Raw genomic sequence first — 26,205 nt, forward strand, 5'->3', positions numbered from 1 at the left:
ATAAGTCAAACATTTTAAACAGCATTGTTCTTCCTACAGAGGCTTGGAATGGTATTTTTATAACAAAAACTTTGAAATAAAAGTCTTCAACAATGACTTAAGGGTATATATTCACACACACACACACACACACACACACACACACACACACACACACACACACACACACACACACACACACACACACACACACACACACACACACACACACACACACACACACACACACACACACACACACACACACACACACACACACACACACACACACACACACACACACACACACTTGAGTGATAAATACAGGAGTCATGTCATTACAAAATATTTAATCTTGAAAGATGTGACAGGGTACAGGGGAAGACAGGCTGTCTTAGAGTCACTGGTTTAAGATTTATACTATTGAGACATTGTTTGTACCACCCATAAAGATCTAAAATCAATTTAAAAACAATTACACACAATAGACAAATTCACACACAATTTCAATAAACGTATTGAAACAGTCAATTTAAAAGGACAAAATAGAAAGAACCCATCCTACATTAAGACATACAATATAATAGAAACTGAAAGCATTCACAGCAATATTGCAAAGAGCCCAAATAGGGCTCATTTGGGTAAAACAAATAGACCAACGATACCCTTTGAGAGAAATAAATAAAACACTGGAGTGAAGGCATTATGTGGTATTGCAGCTAAGGTGATAGAACAGAGAGTTTGTATTGCAATAACAACACTGACCCTAACCCAAAGTAATACACTGTAGGGCAAAAAGGTTCAACCAAAGCAGACAACCACATATAAAAAGTTAATTTAACTGTACAAATGGACACTTACAGGTCCATTGTACACTCAAAATCAAATTAACCACATGAAACCCTACCATCCCTATTCTTGGCATAATAGATGAACATAAGCCAAAATAGGCAAACATTTGCAAAAATAGCAGATCTACCAGATGTAGATTGGCTATTTTCACTACTTAATTTGACAACAAAGGATACAGGGTACACACATCAGTGGACTGGACGAGTTCACAGTTGACCAACCTATGCTCACTAGTTGAACAGAACTATTAATTGCGGTCTATTAACTACTAATAGACAGCAATCTGAATCTGGTAATGTTTCTCCATCTGTATTAAACTCTGACTATAATGTTTTGTAGGACAATGCACTAAAGACACAATAAGGTAACATACTTCACATTACAGGGATCAAATGAGATATATTGTTTTAACACTAGGAGTCATGGGAGAACTTCTGGACATCATGGCATGGGTGATTACACCTAATTAGTTTTGCTGAAAACCTTTTCAAGGAAATGCATCTGTTCTTGTACAAATACAATAACCAACATTCTATGCTGCAGTATTGATTATTTTAGAATGACATAATTTAGAACATTCAGAATACAAATATAAAGTGTAGTACTACACATTCTGTTATTTTGTAAAGATAAAGTGACGGCTTTGGCTGAACAGAGGTAAAACAAAAACGATTACAAAAAAAAAAACTATAAAATATTCTGAGTTCAGTTTCCATGACACATTCTGCAAACAGGAGCCAGTTACAAGTCAGTAAGAACAAGATTTAGATGTAAACAGTTAAGTTTCCAACAGAAACACTATGGCTTAATAAAAAACTTATAAACAAGATCACAAGGATATTTCTCAAATTATTATCAGCATAGTATTATCCTGTACTTAACAGTAAAGGCACTTTTAATTGCATGTGCATAATTAAATTGCTTCCGACTCTGAGATGACAACGTTGGCATTAAACTGTATTACATTTTTATAACAGATCATGAGGGACCACATAAATGAGAAGATTAAAGCTTATCACTGTATACAATTTGTCAAAGATCATGAGGGAGCACATAATTGGGAAGATTAAAGCTTATCACGCAGGTGATAATTACCTGATCAGAACCTCCCGTGGCCCCCATTGAAAAATGCCCAGTGGCAAAAAGAGGCAGTGTCATTTTGACAAATAGTACCAAATGGTGACATCAACAATTCTGATGTACAGTATGTAAACTTTCAGCGGCTTACCCATGGTTAGAAGTCATATTCAGCTGCACACTGCTGCAGATACCATTCATACAATTTACCCTGTTGATTAAAATGTACAATGTTAGTTCTGTGGCTGAAATATAACTAACTAACATAATTATGCTTAATGTATTCTCGTCGTACTATGGTGTCGAAAGTAACCGATCTACAAGCTCACAACACATCACAGCGCCTTGTGAGCTTGTAAATATGATATTTTTGGCAAGTGACACCACCATACGACATTAAACAAAAGAAAAACAACGATCTTCAGATACATTTGGTGAGTAAAAAACCACAAGATTAAAACAATAAAAAGGATGTTAACCTTCTTGTCTCTGACCACGTCCTGGATGTAATCATTATACTCTGCCAGACTCCTCCTCTCCTTCTTTGTCAGAGTCTTATTCCCTTGGCTAAGAAAGATAAACATCACATCAACTATCATTAATAAAATAGATACATAATTACAAATTCTACTATATTTGTGTGCTTGTGTGTGTGTGTGCGTGCGTGCATGCGTGTGCGTGTGTGAGAGCGCGTGCGAGTGAGAGAGAGACAGAGAATGCTTGTGTTCTAACCAATACACTATATTGAAGTGGAAACTGTAAATGCTGTACTTTATTATGTGAAATGCTGTTTTCTAGTCTCTAGAAGTAAAACTGACATTGCCTGGAGGTAGGGTAAAATGGGATAAAAAGGGATGATATGTAATTTTGCCTACCGTGCAAAATACTTTGCTAGGAATAGCAGGAGGTAACAAAAACTTCCAAAGATGATAAGAAACAATACTTGTCCATCTTCCGGGATCCAGTCCCACAGATACACCATTATTCCCTGGTGAGATACAAACAATATACAGTCAGAACACAAAATAAACCACAGGGATTGTGGCCTATGCTAAATTGTCCAGTGAAGTCCTCTATCATGAAGCAAAACCCCATCATGCATGTTGCTCAGCAGTCGTTCGCTATAAATTGCCATGTAATATCACTTGCAAGACTCTCAAGAGATACATAGTAAATGCATTCAGCCAACTGTAAACAGTTTTTGCAACCAATTCTTTCACCTAGTGTCAATTATCTAATGTAATCCTGGGCACTACGCTTCCTCTGCAAACCTGGGGAGGGCAGCGGACTGATCTCATGCTTCCTTCTATGCATGAGGAGTCCAAGCTGCTTCTTTTCACCTGACAGGGGGGAGTTTCCTGAGTGTTCATTTAAATCTGGGAGTGTCAAACTAGGCCTGCCGAGGGTCCAGTGTGAGCATTATTGGGGTCACATGCATACCGTGGAGGCTGAAAGGATCCTGGACAGCCCTTCTCCAAAAAGTTCATCTAGTGTCTCTTTGGCAAAGGTGTTCACGACGAAGCTGAGGATGAAGAGGAAGGGAAGAAATACGCCCAGAGCCCCACACAGGAAGGAGTGAAGACGGACACTTTTGTTGTAGCTGACATCTGCCCTATGTTGATTAAGAGAGGGAATTAATATACTGTAAGGTGCAATCGACAAAGAAACATGGATAATGCTTGCATCCTGTGTATAATAAAACATACATCTGGTATATACAGTACGCAGAAAGATATATACATATATATATATTTTTATATATTTTTTTTTTAAATAATGTTTTTCAATTTAGAGTAGCCAATTATTTTTACCCCATTTTTCTCCCCAATTTAGTCGTTATGCCAATTAATACCTCCCCACAGATATTTCTGTGTTGTCACTGCTCCCCCACTGGGAGGACTACTCCCCTGCCCAACACTCCCTGCTGACAGGTGCAGCCCATGCCTGTAGGAGTATGTGTAAATATCACCCTACCCACCCGGCTCAGCGGCTCCACTCCCCCGAACCAATCGTGTTTGCATAGACCCCTGACAAAGCCGGATTCACCGCGGTGGACTTGAACCCACATCCTCCATGGTTCAGGGCAGGGTACCTCCGCGCCAAATATTGAAAGATGACTACATTAATACATTAACCACTTGAAACCTCTATAGCCTACTTGGTAAACCTGACCCGAGTTGGCTCTGTACTTGGATCGCCCTTTTTCCCCCTCTACACCAAATCTTGTCACAGAAAAAAGCAGATCTACAAGCCCACACATTGCGGTGCTTTGTTGGCTTGCATTTTCCCTCCAGAATAGGGATCCTAGGGTTTAAGTGGTTAATTGAGTAGGACCATTACTGTCACTTACGGATTTCTACGAGAATAGTTTTAATATGAAGGATAACACGACTGATACATGATTGTTCAGTGGTCTACCTGTCTTGGGCAAGTCTGTTGCTAATTGTTGAACAGATGATATCACAGTCCTTCTCCAGCTGATCCAGAGTCTTCTGAACTGCCTGGTTGATGGTCTTCTCAATGGTCTGACACACCCCATCAATCTGGTTCACACAGCGGCTTGGCTAAACAGAACAAATGTTTGCGTATACAGACTGGAATGGCTGAATGGAATGGTTTGTTTGATGGAATGACTCAGCAAATTTTATGTGCGCCCTAAGCTTGAAAAAACGATGTTCTTCCACAAATGGGAATATGGGAATATTGACTGACAGCCATGTGCACTTAGCAGAACGTGAAGCTGAACTCTCTACGCAAAAATACATCTGTGCAGGAGCCATACACCATGCAGAGCACAGCCTTGCGGCTATTGATCAGGGGGACGGCAGAGTAATTACTCCGGACCAGGGCAGACATTGTCAAAGATGGCTGATCAAAGGCCATGGTTTACAACCCTTGCTCTCCTTGAGACGGTGTGTAACTCACCCAGCAATCATATTACAAAATGATTCATACTGTTCTTGGCTATCCACAGTGCAGCGACAAGCTGAAGTGGATAAATTATGTTCCTAGATAATCAATGGCCATTCAACACCAAGGATAGCAAAGAACCTTAAATTCAGACCCAATTTAAATATGTGCACACTTGAGGTTGACTATTGAAAGAAACTCAACGTTTAATCCTACAAAAGAACATATAAAGGAAATAGCATATGAATAGCAACTAGTTGACTATGATTGTCATCATCACATGTGTATACTGTAGCTAATAGAATTAGAGGCTAAAACACAAAACATATATGTTCTAATTATAGTCACGTGAACGGCATGTGATGTAGGCGAAAAAACGTTGGAAGTACACACATGGGTTGTCGGCATCATTTGTTGCAGTTATAATTCATATTCTCCTTGTGACTCCTTAATTACTCCATAATTATAAATAATAAGGATGTACAGTGTCAGTGATCCTGCATGTTTACCTTCTGTGGATTAGGGATGTATATTGTGGGCATCTCAAAACCGCATTTGTTGAGGCCCGGACGACGACACAGTTCCTGAACTATCTGCATCATCACCCTCTGTAATTACAAGAGCACAGCCTGGTTTATTCATTACATGCAGCTCAAAATATAAAGCGGTGTCTAGAAAAGGTTCGGTGCTATAGGCACGTATTGGGCAAACCCACTTGTCTGTCTGTTTCTTTCCCAGCCACATCCGCCTTGCTGAGATAGAACAACACCTTGTCTGCACACGTCTCACTCAATTTCTCCACAATGTTGAGTGTTCGTTTGCACAGCGCCTGGCCCATGGGGTCAAAGAACACGAAGATCAGGTCTGCCTGCTCCCCTGCAAAGAGACAAGAAGAGAATATACATTAGATGAGACAGAAATCAATCACCGGTTTATGCCTCTTGAGCAGATACACTGAAATTAGGAAAGAAGTTGAACGATAAAGCCTTACCAAACCAGGTGATGGCGCTGTTCACATCAAAGGGGTAGACCATGTCCCCGTCCACCAAACCTGGCGTGTCCACAAATGTCACCAGGCTGAACTTCTTCGTTTTGGAGGTCGAGATCTCGGACGCCAAGTAGTCCAAAACACCTAGGGGATACAGATTCTGTGTATGCAGTTCTCTCTCTGCAGAGTAAAATGCTCAACATTACAGTATATTAACACTGAGGAATGTACTATGTAGGGTGAGAGAGATATACTGTAGCGTACCCCACTTCAGTAAAGGTTCAGGGTGATAAATAACATGTTGAAGCCCTGCTGAAGGTTGTCACCGCCAATGACTGGTTTATTTGTTACTGGAAGCCGCAGTGCAGTCAATACTATGAGAGCTGAAAGAAGCCAGTAGCAGGGATGGCCAGGAATACTGTCAATGCTTTGACTTCTTAAATGAACATTTGTCAATTATTACAAATAAATATTAGTCCAGTTCATACAACTCTATGTTTGCATTTTGATATTAATGCACATTTGGAAAAAAATTCAAGAATGCATTACAGCTTGCTCCGTAAGCTACGATGAAAATCCCCGAAAAGGCCAACACCCCTGGTGTCCACGCCCTCACAGATCAAACTACCCGACATGAAACAATTCATAGGGTCTAACTTCTCCCACCATCCTCTCTGCAGAGAGAGGCCTGTTGTCATGGTTACACACAACAGCTCTTCAACTGGCAGCTTTAGTGTGGGGCGTGGGACATAAAGCTAGCCAGTGAAGAACGACTGTGAAGCAACGCACTGTGAGGTCGCACTATCCCACAAACACCGGCACATGAGTCCCCTGAAGTCGGCTCCACACTGACACACATCCACACAGCCCGCATCTCTTTGAGCAGCTGAACAGGATGACCGTTGAGAAACCACCACTACCCTCCCCAAGCCCGACTCCCCCCACCCTCACTCAATACACACAAACACATGCAGCAGATAGAGGCCCGAGATTACACTGGGGGTATTTCATGGCAAGGGGCAGGTGTTAGTACAAATCACACCCTTGTGCTGCTGCGACCACAGCCTCAGCGACTGTGACACATTAGCATTCCCCTATGGTTCTATTATCAGCATGGCCTCACTACCAATATATCTGTCTCCAAATCCACACCTTTGTTCAAAAGGTTGTTCCCATATATTTCCTATTAATTGGCCATTCCGCTTACATAAAACTGAAATCCCAACTGTGGAACAGAATGCTTAATGCTTATATAGTAACAGTACAATATTATAGCTATTGATCAGGAATGCTGAAAACATTAGGAGCGAGATAGATTATGACCATACTTATCGATGTAATACATAGAAGAAAGCCTGCCAAAATCATTTATACTCCATCTATATAATTAACTTTATTGTACGACCGTGAAAATATCTACAGGTCACAGGGCAGCACATTGGGATCTTTTAGATCAGCAATTTTTTTAAGTTTTACTCTTTAAAAAATCACACCCGTGTGAAGTGAGGGGCGCTCTTATCATTGTACATCATCGTCTTCAATGTTTGTGTTACGCAATGTTTGTCCACTCAAAATTGTCCATTGTCCTTAATGTCAATGGCACACACACACACACACACACACACACACACACACACACACACACACACACACACACACACACACACACACACACACACACACACACACACACACACACACACACACACACACACACACACACACACACACACACACACACACACACACACACACACAGGATATCGCCCCTCAGAAATATATTATTATTTCTTAACATTTTCACCTATAATGACATGCCCCAAAAAAGTGGCTAAAGGTGAATAGGTGCCAACAAGCGTGACTACAGCATACAGAGAGTCCCTCTAGACAGAGTAACTGAGAAGGCTGAACAGGAGATCCTGTGCATGAGGAAAAGGGCAAAGGCTGAAATAATGCTGCATTGACAAAAGCTAAAAAAGAACTTGTTGACTGAAAACTAAGCATATCAAATGCAAACACAACATAGACAAATCACATCTATGCATGTCACTTTAAACCAGAATTAATCATTTTACTAAGGATGACAGCAGTCATTCATTCCAACAGAGCATGATATTCTAAACTCTTTCTTGACAACAAAGTTGATTAATAAGATATTGTAACATCTCACACACACACACACACACACACACACACACACACACACACACACACACACACACACACACACACACACACACACACACACACACACACACACACACACACACACACACACACACACACACACACACACACACACACACACACACACACACACACACACACACGTTTACACCAAACATGCACAAACAACATCATACATGCCTGGGACCGCAACACGCAACAAACAAACTGTACAATCAGCAGTAACTTCCACTGGATGAAGATATTAGATGTGTTCTTTTCTGCAGAGTCATCCTCAGCCAGCATGACTGGCAAACAGGTACAGTGTATCTAATGTAGTATTTCCGGAGGCAGTGGGCCAGTGATGCAGCTGGATTCCAGGCCAGATCCGTTCCATGGGTGAGGTAAAGGCCTGTGGCGTGGAGCTGCTGTCGGGCTGTGCTCTAATCTGTGCAGGCTCTAATGGCTGTGACATTTCTCAGTAGCTCCTCCTGACTCCACTGCACTGCTGTCGATGGGGCGTGTGACTCACGCGCCATACCGTGTGCACTCCGCACCCAGTGAACCCTCACTATCTACATACTGTCAATGTATAGACGTACAGTACAGTGCAGCCCCCTCCACGCGGATACTTCATCCAGGGAGGCACACCCAGAGTTCCTACTCAAGCATTTTTCATTCACCTATTACCACCGACCCACTGTACAACTTGACCACACCAACCACTGCTACCACAAGCAGGACAACATAGACACTACTAAAGACGGAATTACGAATGAATAGTTCAACAATTATGTCCCTTTCCGTTATATGCTAGCATATACATATACAGATACAGATTTGCATGACATTGGTGTGAGACAGTGAGTAAATGTGGAGTCTGTGCCTGACTTGTAATGAAGTGATAAACCTGGTGCACTCTGAAGCTATGACTCAGTATTGAGCATTAGTCATCAAGGTGAAGCACATAAACTCTAGCTCAAATCACCAAGACAGGAATGAGCTCTATAGACAACAGCAGCTGGATATCACAAGTAGCTCACAAGAACATTTCTTTAGTGGGATAGACTATCAGATAGTACTATACTAGATTTTAATACCTCTAGAGTTATGGAATAAACAAATGGAGCGGCTACCAAGTCTATATCTGCGTCTATCTGCAGCTTCAGTGAATTATATAAGTGTAATTTGATTCAGTGATTCAAACCTAAATGTAAGTCTGTAACATAGCTTTGGTGCAGCTCCAACAGTTTCTCCAATGAGATATTCATGGATGATACAGCAGAACGTTATTTCTGTTGTTCGCTAAGGATTGTTGTCTGCACCTCTCAATTCCATTTATCACCTATTGATTATTTTTGTCATACTGCCTTTCCTTGTACCCAACTTGTTGGTACTGTTACAACACAAGAACTAATAACCTTTTCAGGCAGAGTGCTGAATCTGTCCATCATTGGGCAGAAACCATACCAAAGCCAGGGAGTCGCAACAGTAACTAGCTACATAAGACATGAGATGAAACAACAGCTCTGTTGTGTTGTGTGATGGTACCGTAAGAGTCAGGCTATCACAGAGCCTACGTGTTGAGACAAAATGTACATACCCTAAAACATGAATTGTAGAATACCAATATGGCTTTAGTTTGAGTAACAGGTGGATAGGCTGGAAAGGCCTGCGTGTCACCTCGAATACCAATATCAATGCTACTATTACAAAGATGCACACTAGCGAATAAATAATAATAATTTTTAATGGTGTTCATGGCAGCATTTAAGTGGTGAAAATTAACATTTTCTGATTTCTAGAGTCAGATACAGAATTTAAAAATAAGGGGAGCGCCTTACCTTTGAACTCAAGGAGTGGTCTGAAGTGAGGGTAGAGATGCAGCGTTGCATTCCCCTGTGGAAGAGAAAACAGGGAGAGAAATAACAAGTGACAGATTATATCTATGGTTTTCTGGAGCGAGCAGCCAGTTAGCGCTGAATCTTCTCTCATCTTTGCACATCATAAAACCCGTTGTCAGGTGCTCTGTTGTGGCTTCCTGTATAGTATATAGCCAATATTCCTTCCAGTACAGTCCTTCTCTGTAATTATCTTATTCAGCTTCATCTCTTTCACACACAAAGGAGGGTAGAGAGAAAGAAATGCAAAGGAAAATGAGAAAGAAGAAGACAGGGAGAGAGATTGTTCCCCAGCCTGCTTAGTATATGTAGTACTGCAGAGATGCTGTGTGCGATGTGAGTCTATGTGCGTGTGCGTGCATGTGTGTGTGTCTGTGTAACCCAGCCCCTCGTAGGAGCGGCATGCAGTGAGACATCGCTACACTGAGAGGGAGTGCCTTCCATACACACAGGCTTCCAATGTATCTGTTAACCAACCATTTTGATTGGGCTAAGATATGGTTCTTTCCTGCAGAAAAATGTTTTCTGAATATATAATATATAAAATAGATAATAGATAATAAATAATAGTTAAAACTAATTAACAGCTAGAAAAACCAAATAATAATTACAACATTGCCTTCCTACAAGACAATTGCCATGTAGTTACTTTAATTACTGCATTATGGTTCTCTCTAAAATAAATATTATTTTCATGCTGTGATTATAAGGCTTGGGCTCACAGGGTGAACACTAAGTATGTTTGTGACAGTTTGAGAAGCTTCAGGAGGCTAAATGCTCCTCTTACCGTCAATGATTCTCTTTTACGCCCACTTGTGATGAAGGTAAACCCCTGTGTTTCAATGGCAACACCCGTTTTCTGTATATGTTCTTCAGCATACCTGAAATAACACCAGTGAAGATTTAAATTAAGGAGACAATTTTAAGCCAGTTTAATTGCATGCTCTTGAGGAGACTTGCCTAACATTTTACAGTACCTCTGTAATATCCATTCATCTTAGCGATTTATATGTTGTACAACAGTGTGGCACACCCAAATTAGCAGATCTGCAATGTGAGCTTGTATTGTGACACTTCACATGCTTTTATTGTGCTTACCCATATGAGCCACAAGAGGCATCAGATTTATACTTTGTTGTAATGTACCGGTATCGGGTATTCCAATGTCACTTGCTGAAAATAACACGTTTCAACTGAAAAACATAACTCACCATCACTTTGTTTTAATCAAAAATCTGTTATTTTCAGTGAGCAAAGCAGTTGTTTGAGAAAGTATAAAAAATGTGTCTTTATATATGTTATTCATACATGCCAGCCACTGCATGAGCCAGTACTCATTTTGGGGTAAGGTCTCACCCCAGTCTGAAACTGCTGCCTATCAACAGGAAAGACAGCCAAAGTCTTCTAGATTTTTCTGTGTGTCATAGCAGCCAGATGGTAGGTAATAACAAGAACAAATGTTTGCTATGCTTTCTTGGGTTTTAAATCAACTTTGCCAATTGCAGTACTGGTATAAGAATGACCATTCATTTTGTGAGAAGCAATTCATGTGTCCAGATGAAATTCTCTCTCATTCAGTTACTTCTTTATTTTTGAGGGGCGCTACTCCTATGCCCAGCTTTGTCTGTGTGTGTGTACCCCGGCCCATAGCGATGATTTGATTGGCTGAGCACCCCATAATTTGATTGGCTGAGCAAAGTACATATTGAGGATAAAAAGTGAGACAGAAAAGTGAACACGTGAAAGTGAGGATGCAAATTGTGATTGGCCGGAATGAGATGATGCATCATTCATAATGATGATGAGAATCATAAGAGTGCCGCTCACTTCACACAGGTGTGGTTTTTTATTTAACCTTTATTTATTAGGTGAATTTAGTAATCTCTCTTATGAGGTGAGCTTGTGTCGTGTGTACAGTGTGTATTACAGTGTGTAATAATGATAATCAATTTACCAGTTGATGAAGGAACTCTTTCCTGCCGAATGATTCCCCATTATCATTACTATGATCTTCTTTCTAGGAGGTAGGAGACGGACACCCAGGCTGCTGGCAATCTTCACCAAGCCTATATGGAGCGCGCGCGCACGCACACACACACGCACACACACACACACACACGTTAAGGGCAGCAGAGCATGTGGTGTGGTGCTTAACTGCAGAGACGCTTGCCCCTTGGTATTCAATTCAACTGCAGCATTCAACACTGTCAAATCCAGTTTGTAGATCCTACCATCTATAATTCAATTCAATGGGGCTTTATTGGCATAATCTGGCCACTCTCCGCTATGTTTGTGTGATGATTGGTACAAAAACCACTAAAGGCAGCATCATGTAGTCAAGTGAATGTTTAACAATAAATGAGGTAGAGGTAGCCTGCATTGGGTGAATGCCTGTACTCTGATATTGGATTCAGAAATGTCTTACTTTATGACAGTCAGACACTGTGGACAGTGAACATATGGCTATCTAAAATGTTTACTTAGCTGTTGGATCATAAATCCATAATGTATGGAGAAGAATGTCGACGTGTTTAGTGGTACTTTCTCATAATCGATTCGAAACCCGAATACATATACCATAGTAAACAGGCATAACCTTGCACTTGCAGTTATGTTCAATATCTGTCAGACACACGGTGCATGAGAACACAGGCAGTGCAGCACCAGTCCCCGGGGGGTAAACGGCCAGACTAGTCACAAGGATTAGATAGGGTCAACGCAATGTTATAACCGACAGACAACAATGACAGAAGGCAGCATGTGGTTCTTAACTGTTACTGTATATCACTTTAAACAATAAATATGTAGTTTTTGCGTTCGAGTAAACTTTAGGTCTTGCTGGATAGTTTGTAACCTTACATAACATCGCAACTATGCATGGTTTTGTTTGCTTCATGCCGAACATTGAATTGAATCATAATCCACATATTGCTATTTACCGTTTTTGCTGTCCACATACAAATTGTGGCATTCTTTCAAAATTCGCTCACTGGGTGTGGTGATCGCAGATTCCAGAGGGTTTGCCACCGACCGGGGCTTTCTGCCCGACATTGTGAAAAGAAGTACCAACTAGTACACTAGTACCTGTTTGTAACATTTCAAAACGATCGGGGGAAGAGTTATAGTGTTGCACCGAGCTCTTCATGTGAAGATGTGGCGCCCCCCTGAGGCCGAATGATCACGAGGATAGGCTACTTCAAGGTGTGTCGTAGAATTAATTCAAAACGTTTTTATTTGACACGGTGAAACTACGACACGTTATGTTTTTGTTTTGTTTTTAGGAATTGCAAGCCATGAGGGATGTCACACACAAGATCAGGATCACACTCAGTCCTACTCCCCCCTAAAATAACATGGACCAAAACAACATGAATGACAGGTAAATCTAAATAAGACTAAAAACCTAAAAGTTATGGTAAACTTAAACACTAAACCTAGTCTTAAAACAAATGATAGGCCAATTATAATAAATCTAAAAATCGAAATCAAAACACATTTTTAGAACCAAATGAGATTAAGTTATAAGCATATACTTATTATAAACTAATTCCTAAGGAGGAACACAAACAAAAATGTAATTTTATACATACTGTACATACTACAGATACATACATGTATAATGTATCTGTAGTCTGTAGTATGTATGTATGTATGTATGTATGTATGTATGTATGTATGTATGTATGTATGTATGTATGTATGTATGTATGTATGTATGTATGTATGTATGTATTTGGTTAAAATGGGTAAGGTTTTAAAAAAGGCAAAAGCATGCTCTGTTGCACTGGCCTAAAAGTGGGTCCTCTAAAACTGCTTCAACTTCTGAGAATGTGTGTTTGGTTCATTAGCCACCAGATGGCATACCTTATTAAGTATGTATGTATGTATGTCTGTATGTCTGTATGTATGTATGTATTTAAAAGGGGGGATTTTTTTGTAAAATCCCAGCCTACAATACCTTAATATATTTAAAATCCAAAGTAAGGTTACCAGTGAAGGGCAACCTGCCTATTCACTGGGGACTATGCAAGGCAGAGGCGTCCACCCCCCTGAGTCCAAGTTAGACTAGACCGCATACCTAAACCATGGTCCGAACCCATCCTCTAAAACACAATGGTAAAATGGATATACTTGGTAAAAAATGGACATTAAAACAACCTAAAAGAGTAAAAGTTCACAGCAAGGCCTGGATACAATTTATTTAATTGAATAGAAAGATGAACATAAAATGAATGAGGTGTGAGTGTACTATGTAGGTGTTTGATAGTCAGCTTCTTTCATTTAGACCAGTGGGTGTTTAATTTATTAATCCATCTATGCTCCATTAGTTTCCGCTGTCCACTGGTCCATCGGACTCCACATTCCAGACCTGAAACGATGAGGTTAGCGATGGGATGGGATTGAAAGTGTGTATACCGGGTAGTGTGTAGGTCTGCTCGTTTGATGTGATATAGGTGTTGTTTGAGGCGTGTTTCTAGTGTGTGACTGGTTTCTCCTATGTAATGTTTATGACATTGTGTGCAGGTGATGATATAAACTATATTGGGGGTGGTCAGAGACAGGGGATCCTGAATGGGGGGGGGAGTGTGACTATGGGGGTTGTTGATGAATTTGCGGGGCTTAAAATGGAGTGTATGTGGCTGTGGGGGCTTGGGAGGTAAAGTGGAGAATCTGGAATGCACAAGGAGGTCTCCCAGGTTCCTGTTCCTTCTGAGTGCAGAGATGACCTGATGTGTTTGTAATGGGGGGTAGGATTGTTGTGTAGTGGCGAAGTTCTGTTTGAATTTATGGTGTAGTGGTTGGAGAGTATGTGAAAATGTAGTTATTAATGGGACTAGTGTTGTAGTGGTAGAGGAGCCGGTGGACTGTATAGAGTGAGAAGAAGAGTTGGAGAAATATCTAAAAAACACATATTACCCACATAAAACCCCCAGGAAAGTGTTTCTTGTCTCCCAAACATCATTAAAATAAGATCTGTTTGCAAAAGGGTTGAAGTGGCCCTTTAATTTGTACTGTAGGTTTAACTATACATAGTTCATTATATAACAATAAACAGCACATTGTTTCAAATGTAATTTTTTTCTTTTTGGTATTTTAAGGGAAACATCATAAATGTGCCCATTTGAAAATACCTCAACTTCTAGTTAAGGCAACAAATTGTTAATAATCTCTGTATCGGGGTCAGCAATCCTCCTAATACCAAAGGCATGTGGAATGTGCTGTTAGAGTTAATAAACGGCTACCCGGTGTTATGAGATCATAGTCTCCTCTGCATACTATTATGTAAAGACTGAAACACAAGTAGTAGCCTTATATATAATGCATTTAGACATATTTTGCATTGAAAATGAGTTTGTCAAATGAAGGATCTCCAGCATTAAAGAAAGAGGTAGGTCAAAGAACTTTGTTTAGGTCAGGTTTGCTTGGAAGATATTTCTTTATGTGATTTGAATGGGAATGACATCATAGAACAACATCTGCATAAATAGTTTTTCTACATTATATACCAATGAAACATCAGAGTAGTATAATATACCGGTATGCACAGTATTATTAAGACATAATGTATATAATAAGTATTTATTAACAGTTAGCAGAATTACAATACATTTCAAGCACAACTCAATACAAAACTGTTAACTGTGGACGACGCCATAAAGCATAACACTTGTTTACAATAGGGTCCACCATTTTCAATTCATCAGAACATGTAGAGACGTACAAATATACACTTCTATATAACCAAAAACAGGAAATCATCATAAAAGGAGGTAAAAACAGACATAGAAAGAAGTCAAAGAACTGCAGCATCAGCAGTTTCATTGTCAAACTGCAGATAGCCTATCATATCTTTTCAATTGAGTTGCAATACTTGCTATAGTCATGACCCTGTAGTCTATGTACTATAGGGTATAGGATAAAGGTCGGGTTAACTAAAAAGTAGGGATGCACCGATATGGAAATTCTTGGCCGATACCGATGTTTAAAATAACAATTTAGCCGATAGCCGATACTGATACCGATATATGTTTATTTCTTTTTTGTTGTTTTTACTTCCCCCTTTTGGTCCAGGGAAACAAATACATCTTCCAATACAATAAATAAATGTTCGGAATCTACAGCTTGGTAGACTACAGATAACCAACACACCAACATAGCCAATGCAAAATCTATGCTAATCAACAACAAATAAATATGGGCTACTGCCATCGGTTAATGTCGGTTGTATTTGCCGTTACCGATATTGACCGATAACAGCAAATCGGCTGATACCGATATGTGGCTGATACATCGGTGCATCACTACTATAAAGTAAAAATAAATGATGGAGAGTTTCATGTTTTTTGGTTGTGAGGACATTTGAGTCGCCTAACCGTGGTTGTTTGTCTGGGGTCAGAGGCAGCCTGTGTATTGAACAATGCCAAATACACTAGCACAGGTCACAATAGATCCTTAAGAACCTTAAGTACCTTAGGAAACAGTCGAAACTTTCTATTTCTTGATTATTCCTTTTTGTTTATTTTTCTTGAAAATGAACAAACAATGTTTTACTCATAAATCAGTGGGTTGCTGCCAGTCTGGGGACCTTAATTAAAGAATAAATACACCCCAAGTGACAGACTTTCAATAAAGCCAGTTGGAAGTTTCAACCTGTAGAGGCCAGTGCAACATTAGTTTACTGCCAGGGTGTAGTTGAAGTACCGTAGCTATGTCATGATGAGACCACTGCTCCTCTCTCTCTCCCCCTCACACACATACTGTACACACGCACGCCCACATGCACGCCCGCACGCACGCACGCACGCATCAGGGTCCTCCATCTTCAATTCATCAGAACATTTAAAGACGTACAAATATACACTTCTATGAAAACTTCTATGAATACTGAGAATAGATACTGAACATATCATGAATTGTAGTAACTGAAATTAAGTGAGAGAGATGATTTTGCTGTACATTAAGGTACCCTTCAACAAGCTTCACTATTCTCTAGTTTACCACGCCTTTTGGTTTTTACACTCCCACTGGGTCACGCATGAGCTAACTCATCAATTGTATTCGCTACGGTATATTTACTACTTCTGTGAATCGTCTCATTCATAGAGGGCTTCCTGTTTAAGATGACAACGTTGTGAAGAGAGCTTTGTGCTTCTGTGAGAGAATTGAGAGACATGGATTTAAATAAGTTAAAGAAATTAATCATGGAAAGATTCAGGAGAGAAAATCGAGATGAATATCATCCTTTACTTTTAAGCACCAGAGAACGTAAAAGGGAATTTAAGGTATGTATCCCAGGATTAAATGTATTGAGGGGTGGAATGCTACATTCCAGGTGTCTGGAATGTAAAAAGATCAAAACAGTTTACAGACCTGGTGTGACTTTAAATTCGGATTGTAATTAAATTACATTAAACTACATTTTAATTTGAACAAGGTAACAAGCATAGCCATTTTTCATCTCAGGAACTTAACCAAAATTAGATATCAGAAAGATGCAGAAGTTAAATACATTACATTTATTACAAGCCGGTTGTATTACTTCAGAAAATAATTCAGAATGCTCCGTCAATTATTTTAACATAAGACAAGCGATCATTTACTCCAGTTCTGGCAATATGGCACTGGCTTAGATTTGAGTTTAAATTTAAGTTTTATTTGTCACACACTCCCTTAAATTTTCTGTTCCAGACAAAACACTCAGGTCTTAATTTTAAAAGCATTTGACAAAATCACTGCATGGTGAGACAAACTTCTGCTGCTGCTATGCCCCTAGAGAATACCCTGAACTCACAATGACAAGACCTCTTAGTGTTTTGAAGAAGTTGAAAACCAATTTCTTTAATCTGTCATTTAAATAAACCCATTTTTATGTCCATAGCTCTTTACCTTCTCATAGCTTTTACCTTAAACACAGCTGTATTTTTAGTTTTCTAATTTCTATTTACCATTAAGACGCCTGAGGGCGAGAAGCGACCTCACCCTAAAGGGCGAGGTCGCGTGTACGCATCTGCCTCGTTGACGGAAGACTGCTGGGTGTGCGCTGGCGCTTTGGCATGGGGGGGTCAGATCAACATTGAATGAATTCTGTACTGGCCATATAAGGAGCATGTCTTGAGTGTACAGGGTTTGATGAGGTCAGATCAACATATGGAATGTCAGAACAAGTCAGTTCCATACAGTATATGGAGATCTAAGGGTGGTAGCAGGGAGTGGGGACATTCTCTACCTGGGCCCTCATCAAATCGGGCCTTAATTTCCGTGCCTGTTGATAACTCTAGTTTTCAGCGGCTGCCGGGCAGGCTGCACTAATAACTTTGGGGCAGGCCCCTCTAGAGTTTGAATGGACAGGTATCAGTTAAAACAAAAGGGAGACATCAAAGAGGAAGGATGGATGGGGAAGGATCAACATATGGAATGTCAGAACAGGTTCTGACATATATCCATATATGGAGATCTAAGGGTTTGATGTTTGAGGTCAGATGTAGAGTTGCTGGCCAATATTGTTGACCTCAGGGCTCTCCATATATGGGCTTAACTCCATCCCTGATGATGTCACATGTCACGAGACCTGACCATATACATGGTGCCCAACACACACTGGTGCCCGACACACTGACGGGAAATGCGTGATTCCATAATTCCTTCGGTCGCAATTAATTATAAACTTTGTATTTATTATTATTATATTAATATTAGGGTGACTCATTGTGTCTGTTTTGGTTGCAGTTGCCAAATAAATCACTTCTAATGGCTGCTGGTGCTGCTGGTATTGGAGGGGCCTTTCAGTATGGTTATAACGTTTCGGTCATCAATGCACCCACTCAGGTAATAATATAATATAACCTATTTGGCTGTCAATCACTGTAGGAGACTGCATATATTATAGTTTATAGGCCTCTATGTTATTTATGTTTAGGAATAATCAATGGGAGCACCGAAGGCCAAGTGTTAAGGTTTAGTTTAGCATACAACTGTGTTGCAACTTTGAAATATTTAGGATTTCTCAAATAATTATATACCATAAGAACAGCTCATTATTTCAGTCCATCTGTTACACGTTGATATTTTTCCTTACTTCAGTCTGTGCAGAATTTCATCAACCACACCTGGCAAGAACGTTATGAGACTACCATCTCAGAGCATACTCTCACACTACTGTGGTCCACTATTGTATCTATATTCACATTAGGAGGGTTTTGTGGAACAAGTATTGGTGGAGTATTGTCCATTAAGTATGGGAGGTATGATTTTTGGTTTATACATTATTATTACATAGTTATTATTGTTTTTTTTACAAATGTGTGCCTTTGAAATAAAGCTTAAATGTATTCCTCCTTTGTATATGATCTCTGTTGCAGAAAAGGAACAATGCTGGGTAATAATTTATTGGCTTTACTTGCGGCACTGATAATTGCCTTGAGCTACCACACAGGAGCATTTGAACTACTCATATTGGGACGTTTTGTCTCAGGCCTAAATGCAGGTGAATATTTCAGAAATACTCTCTTACAACAGGCTTGTTCCTATCTTTATACTCATCTAAATGACACCTACAGTATGTCTTTATGTCAGATAAAGAGAACTACATTTCTCAAAAATGAGAAAATACGCCCAAACTCTTGAGAGACAAAATCTTGGTTTTAAAACTTTTCTCTTTTGCAGGAATTGGTGTATGTGTTCAGCCTCTTTATTTAGGGGAAATAGCACCAACAGCTCTACGTGGTGCCATGGCAATGGGTACCTCAATTTTCATCACCGGTGGGATCTTTACTGGTCAAGTAATGGGCCTCAAGTGAGAACTGAAATTTGTTTTTGTGTTAATATGCCTGTGTGTTTGTTTCACCTTGCTATTGAGATATCATTCATGTGATTTTACAGGGAGCTACTGGGTAATGAGGAACACTGGCCCATTCTGCTCTCCACAACTTGTATCCCAGCATTCCTGCAGCTTTTGATCTTGCCCTTCTTCCCAGAGAGCCCACGGTACCTATTGATTGACAAGGGGGATGATGTTGGATGTAGAAAAGGTAATATGGCATCAAAACCACTCTTGTACTTTTTAATGAAACTCAAATAAATATATACACAAATATTGATTTAATGTTGATAGATTAAAGTCCAGCAATGCACTGCAAATCTTGATTTCACATTGTGCACATGACTGCATGGTTGAATAGACAGAGCAAGACTTGTATTATCTCAGATAGTCAGAGACAGAAACATGATTGTGGAGAATGGATAAATGTTCAAGCATATACCATGATAATGTGTAAGACGTTGTCTTTGAGCAGACATTATAACATACTGTGGAGGTTTGTAGAGGGAGCCTACACAGGTTGAGCTGTCTGTTAGGTGAATCTGTCATGTGCGCAGAACAAATGCATTAGAGTATAACTGTATAACTGTGTCATGCGGCAATGAGATTATTCACAATCACACGTCTTGTGTTTCCCGGGTGTAGCTCTGAAGCAATTACACGGGGCAGGCAACTATGATGGCGAGATGGAGGATATGGAGAGAGAGAGGATTGCTGCACTAGGGGTCGAAGCCAAGAAACCATGGGAACTGTTCAGTGACCGCAGTCTGCGCTTGCAGCTTGTCAGTATCATCTTGATCAACGCTGCACAGCAGCTCAATGGCATCAATGCAGTATGTCCAGTTGTCCACTAAAACTCTGCTTTCTCACAATGATGATTGTATAACCAGACTGGTTATACCAACAATGTCAGCTTGTCACTATCATCTTGATCAACGCTGCACAGCAGCTCAATGGCATCAATGCAGTATGTCTGGTTATACCAACAATGTCAGCAAAAAAAGACATTTGCATAGTGATATTCGATATCCAGATGTCTAAAATCATAATGTATTTTCTTTGTACAGCACATTATTATTATTTTTATTTTGTGTTCTTTACTTCTCTGCAGATTTATTTCTATGCAGATTATGTGTTCAAACAATCTGGCATTCCAGATGAAAGAATACCATACGCAACAGTAGGCACCGGTGCCTGTGAATGCATCACTGCTTTAACCTGTGTAAGTATGTGAGATACTGTTTCCAACTATATTATTTCATATTGGTTCTATGTGCTGGACATACTAGTGCAATATTAGTGTTGCGAAGCATACTTATTATGCTTCTCTCTTTATTATGCTCTCTTCTAATCCTGTGGTGTGCATTCATGTGACGTGTTATGTGTTTTCTTAGGGCATGCTCATAGAGCGTTTGGGAAGGAAAGTGCTAATCTTGGGAGGGTATGCTCTGATGAGTATCTGCTGCATTTTATTCACTGTGAGCCTCACCTTTCAGGTAATTGAATAGCTTAACATGTTGTTCTAAACTGTAGCCTACAGAAAGCACATGGTATACTAGCCTACTTGTTTTTTTTGTTTTTGTTTTTCCTTCAAATATTTTCTTGTTCTTTTTACTATATTTTTGTAGTATAATAGCATGTTAACCTGTGTGTGTCAAGTTAACAGAATTCTTTCCTGTGTTTCCCTGCAGGAATCCAGCCCAATTGTACCTTATATAAGTATGGCGTGTGTTTTTGCTTTTATCCTAAGTTTTGGTTTAGGACCAGGTAACTCATCAAAAAACAAATAGTTATTTTTCATCCATTGTTCTTAAAATTCTGTTAAATAATACCTCTTATGTTGTTCCTTTTGCCCTGAAGGTGGCGTGACTAACATCTTGACCACAGAATTTTTCACACAAACCACGCGCCCTGCTGCATACATAATTGCAGGTTCTGTGAACTGGTTCAGCTTCTTCTTCATAGGCATGATCTTCCCATTTATTGTGGTAGGTGTCTATTATGCCACAATCTTTATCTTCTAATGTTGGGTTTCTACTTGGTACAGCTCAAAAGTTAATGGTTACCAGCAGGAAACAGGGCTTGAAAGTTGAACTGTTTAATAAAGCTCATCTAAGATAGTAAGTAATATATTCTGTCTCCACAGACTGGACTACAGCAGTACTGTTTCCTGGTTTTCATGGTCATTTGCCTGTTTGTGGGAAGCTACATATTCTTTTTTGTTCCTGAAACCAAGAACAAGACCTTTCTACAAATCCACAATGAATTCCAAAAGAAAGACAGGCGGAAGACTAGTACGATTATAAACAATTATGCACTAGAACCAAGGACAGCACAGTTTACAAGCTCTTTTTGAAATACAACTCATGGAAGCTTTCACTAACACGTATTACAAACTATGTTGCCTGTGATGAAGACTAATCTGCTGCCCCTATCAGGTGAACAAATGTCTCAGTCTGAATCATAAGTCAGAATGTCTGGATTTTGCCCATGGTTGGTCAATTGTGAAATGTCAGGCTTCTTTTTTTTTCTTTTTTCTTTGTTTGTTTTTTGTCAACCCCAGGCATTAGATTTAGATTCTAATCAACTGGCTACTGTGAGACTATAGGTGAACACCACCTACACAGTATTCAGTGTAAACACTATATTTTTGTGTTTAGTTTAATAATTCATGTTTGACTTGATACTAATTAAGGGGGGCTCAGTTCAGTTAGATACCTAAAAATATAACAAGCAGCTTGTCATGACACTTGTTGAGTGCATTCATGCTTCCTGTAGGAGGAACCCTAATATATAATATGAGTGTTCCTATCACCTTTCCTCTAGTCTAGTCTAGCACCACCCTCAGGCCAAAGTGTAAACTTTGAGCGCAATATGTCTCATCATAATGTAACAGGCAGATTGCAGGATGAAACCTAGCTCTGGTCCATAGCTCTAACGGAGGCAAGAGCAGTAAGGCTATGGACCAGAGCTACAGTAGATGAAACCTATGTTTTGGTGACCCCATGGCCTTTCCTCTAGTAGTGCCACCCTTAGGCTAAAAAACATTTGTTTTCTGTTTAAAGGCATCTAAAATAAAAGCACAAAGTAATATTTATTTTTTTACAACATTTTTGCTTAAGAATGTTTTATAATTACAGTTATTGTTTTTATTTTTATTTGGATTACCGTATTGTCCCAAATATAAGATGACTCTGATTATATGACGACACCCATTTTTCAAGACTCATTTGTGGAAAAATAACATTGAATGTCAAAAAGTTTAGTCCCTGATTATAATACGACCCTGTTTTTTTTGGATATTAACATTGGGGGGAAAACGTAGTCTTATATTCAGGTCAATAGGGTATTTTGTTTTTCAAATTTAGACGGTATTTAGACTAAATGTATTTGAATTGTATCTTAAATTTGCTGTCATTAAACTTTAGACAGCAGAAGGAAAATAGCCTATTGTACATTCAAAAATGTACTTTTATAAACTTCTGCTGAGATGAACTGATGAAGTGATCATTCTATACTCTTCCATAGGTAGACAGAGGACCCTAGTACTGAGCATGTGCAGAAGAAGTCTCATCCCTCGCTTGCTTCTTATTAGAATTATTGAGTGTGTTACTGTTACAATTGCCCCCTGTTCATTTTGACCGCAGTCTCCCTACTAACTGAAAAAGCAGTCCATTATCCATTTTTCTTTGACCTCAACCACTTAAACGCTCTGAGATGAGAAGTAGATAGTTCTAAATCAGAAACTTGAATGCAGTGCATCAAAGATTTCAGTTCCCACGTGGCTTGAATGATGCGACATAATCATCAGGGAAAGCAATGCTGCTGATTCTCATTGTACTCGAGTCTAAAGTACCTAAGCTAAATTGGGAGGTGTCTGTCTGTCTGTCTGTCTGTCTGTCTGTCTGTCTGTCTGTCTGTCTGTCTGTCTGTCTGTCTGTCTGTCTGTCTGTCTGTCTGTCGATCTGACTCTTTCTCTCTTGTTCTCCCTCTGTGTGTGTGTGTGTGTGTGTGTGTGTGTGTGTGTGTGTGTGTGTGTGTGTGTGTGTGTGTGTGTGTGTGTGTGTGTGCGCACGCGCGCAAGTGTGCACGTGTGTGCACACGCGAGCGTGCGTGCGTGTGTGATATAGCTGATTTTCTTTTTCCCTATGACCATTTATTGTCTGTGAGCTAAAGATTGCACTTTTAAATAAACTGTACCACCATCAGTGATGTTGTGCCAGGGTATGTCTAACTGCCTGGTAACCGGAAGTCTCGCCCCAAGACACACTCAACCACATTTCTTCGGGGACCATACGCCCCCATGCATGGTTCTTGTATTTGTTTTACTGAGGTTAGGATTAGGCATAGTTTTACTGAGGTTAAGATTAGGAATAAATGTAGGCTTTAGGCATAGTTTTCTTTTAGGAATAAGGGTAGGTTTAGGGTTTAGGTATAGTTTTACTGAGGTTATGTTTAGGAATGGCGACCGTTCCATGGTCGTCGAATTTGACTCAGGGCCAGGGTGTTTTAGGGTGAGCGTTCTTGTATTCATTTGTAAAAGGAAAAAATATGTATATTTTCAGGTGAGTGCAGAGGGATTCTGTTTTTTTTTCTTGAATGTGTACTGTATATAACAATGGCTGATCGTACAGTATATTCGAACTCAAGCACTTTGAAATGTGGTTTGCTGGTTTTATGATATACCATCATGGAGACTTATACAATAGAATACCTAAGTGTATATCTATGCCTATATGTATAGTGTTGGCATGAGGATTTTCTCTACCGTTATTATGAGACAGTATGAGGAAAATACTGAATATAACGCCTCAAAAGAAACGGTCATGGCAGAAAAACTATGACAGTCAAGTAAAAAACAAACAAACAAAAAAAAAACATCTGCTTGTCCTTTGGCGGGTAGAAAGGGGTCATGACAGACCATATGCATAATGAATTTCACTGTTCTATAATGTCTGATTGGTGCGATTTAAGATGTTACAATTGCTCCATGTTAGAATTGCCTCCGGTAACACAATTGGCAGGCTGTTTGTGAAAATCAGCAAATGTGTCCCTCTTCCCCTTGGAGAACCATGTGGACTAGACGGGGTTCTCAACGTTTTTGGCTGGGGACCCCCGGAAATGCTTTGGCCATGACTCGCGACCCCCGTCTGTCAATATTCTGAAGATGCTGAAACTCACTGTTTCCCGAACAGTGGGTCACGACTCGAGTAAAAAAAAAAGAAGAAAGAAAAATCCCATTTATTTTTCCCACATTTAAAAAAGATTTGTTCTTAAAAATAAAAAAAAGATTTCATACATTTTAAAACAAACAAGAAATTCCATATACTGTATGAATATAAGAATGAAAGGAAGAATTAATTTAGTTAAACTCAAGAGTCACGACCATGTTCATATGGAGCACAGATTCATAAATGGTTTAAGCCTACAACCAGTATGAAACAACAGAGCTTCTTAATATGGCACAGTTGAGAAGCAGAAGTTAAACTATTAATCTGGTGTCATGTCAGTGAGGTCAAAAGAGTTGCTGGCCGGCTCCATATATTCAGATCTAGTATGTCAAACCATGTATGGCTATACAGGGTTTGATGAGGTCAGTGTTGTGATCTTCATATATGGAGATCCAGGTGATGCTAGTCAGTTCCACATATGGAGATCCATGTGTTGTACCAACTTGGTTCAATTGCAAGTGTGACAACACTGTGTCCGGGTAACCACACAGGTTATCATCAGACTATCGCGATATGGCCATATATTGACATCGGGTCTCGCAACATCATACCCCTCACTCAGGTGACCCAGCCGGGGTGATCAAGTCCCGACTTACGTCCCAGTAGCTACCCTCGATCAGTCCCATTAGGGAAAAACCAGGGCCACACAATCCGTTCTTCCTGAACTACTCTGCCGGGACTGGGAGGTACCATTCTGGCGCGTGGAGGGACTAGGCTCTGTGGGTTGACTCCTGTCCGGGCCCCTCCTACGTCTCACCAGGTCCACTCCTGCTCTCACCAGGTCAGGCCCTGTGCGTTGCACCAGACTCCCAGCACCAGGCACTTTATTCAGAAATAGTGGATTCTCGAGCCGCAACAGTTCCGCAGGCTCCACCTTGCCCTTGGTGGTGCCGCAGGCGCCGCTTGAGGCTTGAATGGCCCTCCTAAAGGCCTCACCATGGGTTTGTTGGGCTTCTTCCTCACGGAAGACACAGGCTGGGGCGCCAACCCATACTGCTCCCGGGTGCCGTCTAATTTCCGGCTGCCACCCGTCTCTCCGGTGGTCACCAGACTATTCCTGGTTGTCACGTAGTCTGTTCCTATGAGTCACTATAAATAGAATAACTAAACAAAATACATACATACATGGATGCACCTGGGACGTATCCTCAGTGATGTATCCTAAGGTCATCGGGGTTTCGGGTCTCGCAACATCATACCCCTCACTCAGGTGACCCAGCCGGGGTGATCAAGTCCCGACTTACGTCCCAGTAGCTACCCTCGATCAGTCCCATTAGGGAAAAA

The 26,205-nt window shown here is 40.1% G+C and overlaps 2 protein-coding genes across 3 annotated transcripts; one reads left to right on the forward strand and one right to left on the reverse strand.

Moving 5' to 3' along the window:
- Positions 1-312: 312 nt before the first annotated feature.
- LOC306934615 (uncharacterized protein) lies at positions 313-12,937 on the reverse strand. Of its 2 annotated transcripts, none has more exons than XM_079517260.1 (12): positions 12,813-12,937; positions 11,828-11,939; positions 10,661-10,754; positions 9,817-9,871; positions 5,810-5,950; positions 5,534-5,694; positions 5,328-5,426; positions 4,327-4,472; positions 3,349-3,430; positions 2,784-2,896; positions 2,388-2,475; positions 313-2,119 (listed from the first exon to the last, which is right to left on the reverse strand). In XM_079517260.1, exons 1-12 carry the CDS (start codon positions 12,922-12,924, stop codon positions 2,066-2,068), a joined length of 1,257 nt encoding a protein of 418 aa, XP_079373386.1. In that variant the 5' UTR covers positions 12,925-12,937; the 3' UTR covers positions 313-2,065. The 2 variants fall into 2 exon arrangements, with proteins under 2 accessions (XP_079373386.1, XP_079373385.1); XM_079517259.1 differs by having other exon boundaries at positions 3,349-3,520.
- A 4,138-nt stretch (positions 12,938-17,075) lies between these two features.
- Positions 17,076-22,168, forward strand: slc2a11b (solute carrier family 2 member 11b; the record flags this gene model as incomplete). The annotated part of the gene is made up of 12 exons (XM_079516958.1): positions 17,076-17,156; positions 18,601-18,699; positions 18,955-19,115; positions 19,233-19,357; positions 19,537-19,666; positions 19,753-19,901; positions 20,336-20,523; positions 20,802-20,912; positions 21,085-21,186; positions 21,382-21,457; positions 21,551-21,678; positions 21,837-22,168. 12 exons carry the CDS (start codon positions 17,076-17,078, stop codon positions 22,044-22,046), a joined length of 1,560 nt encoding a protein of 519 aa, XP_079373084.1. The 3' UTR covers positions 22,047-22,168.
- Positions 22,169-26,205: the final 4,037 nt, after the last annotated feature.

This window comes from Electrona antarctica (assembly GCF_951216825.1).
Source record: "Electrona antarctica genome assembly, chromosome: 12".
Classification (NCBI taxonomy): Eukaryota; Metazoa; Chordata; class Actinopteri; order Myctophiformes; family Myctophidae; genus Electrona; species Electrona antarctica.

Excerpts from the sequence above, each read along its gene's own strand:
- LOC306934615 (XM_079517259.1), bottom strand. The coding sequence starts at position 12,924 with ATGTCGGGCAGAAAGCCCCGGTCGGTGGCAAACCCTCTGGAATCTGCG. Across the intron at positions 4,473-5,327 it reads ACATCCCTAATCCACAGAAG|CCAAGCCGCTGTGTGAACCA; the intron begins GTAAACATGCAG and ends TGTTCTGTTTAG. Across the intron at positions 2,120-2,387 it reads ACGTGGTCAGAGACAAGAAG|GGTAAATTGTATGAATGGTA; the intron begins GTTAACATCCTT and ends TTTAATCAACAG.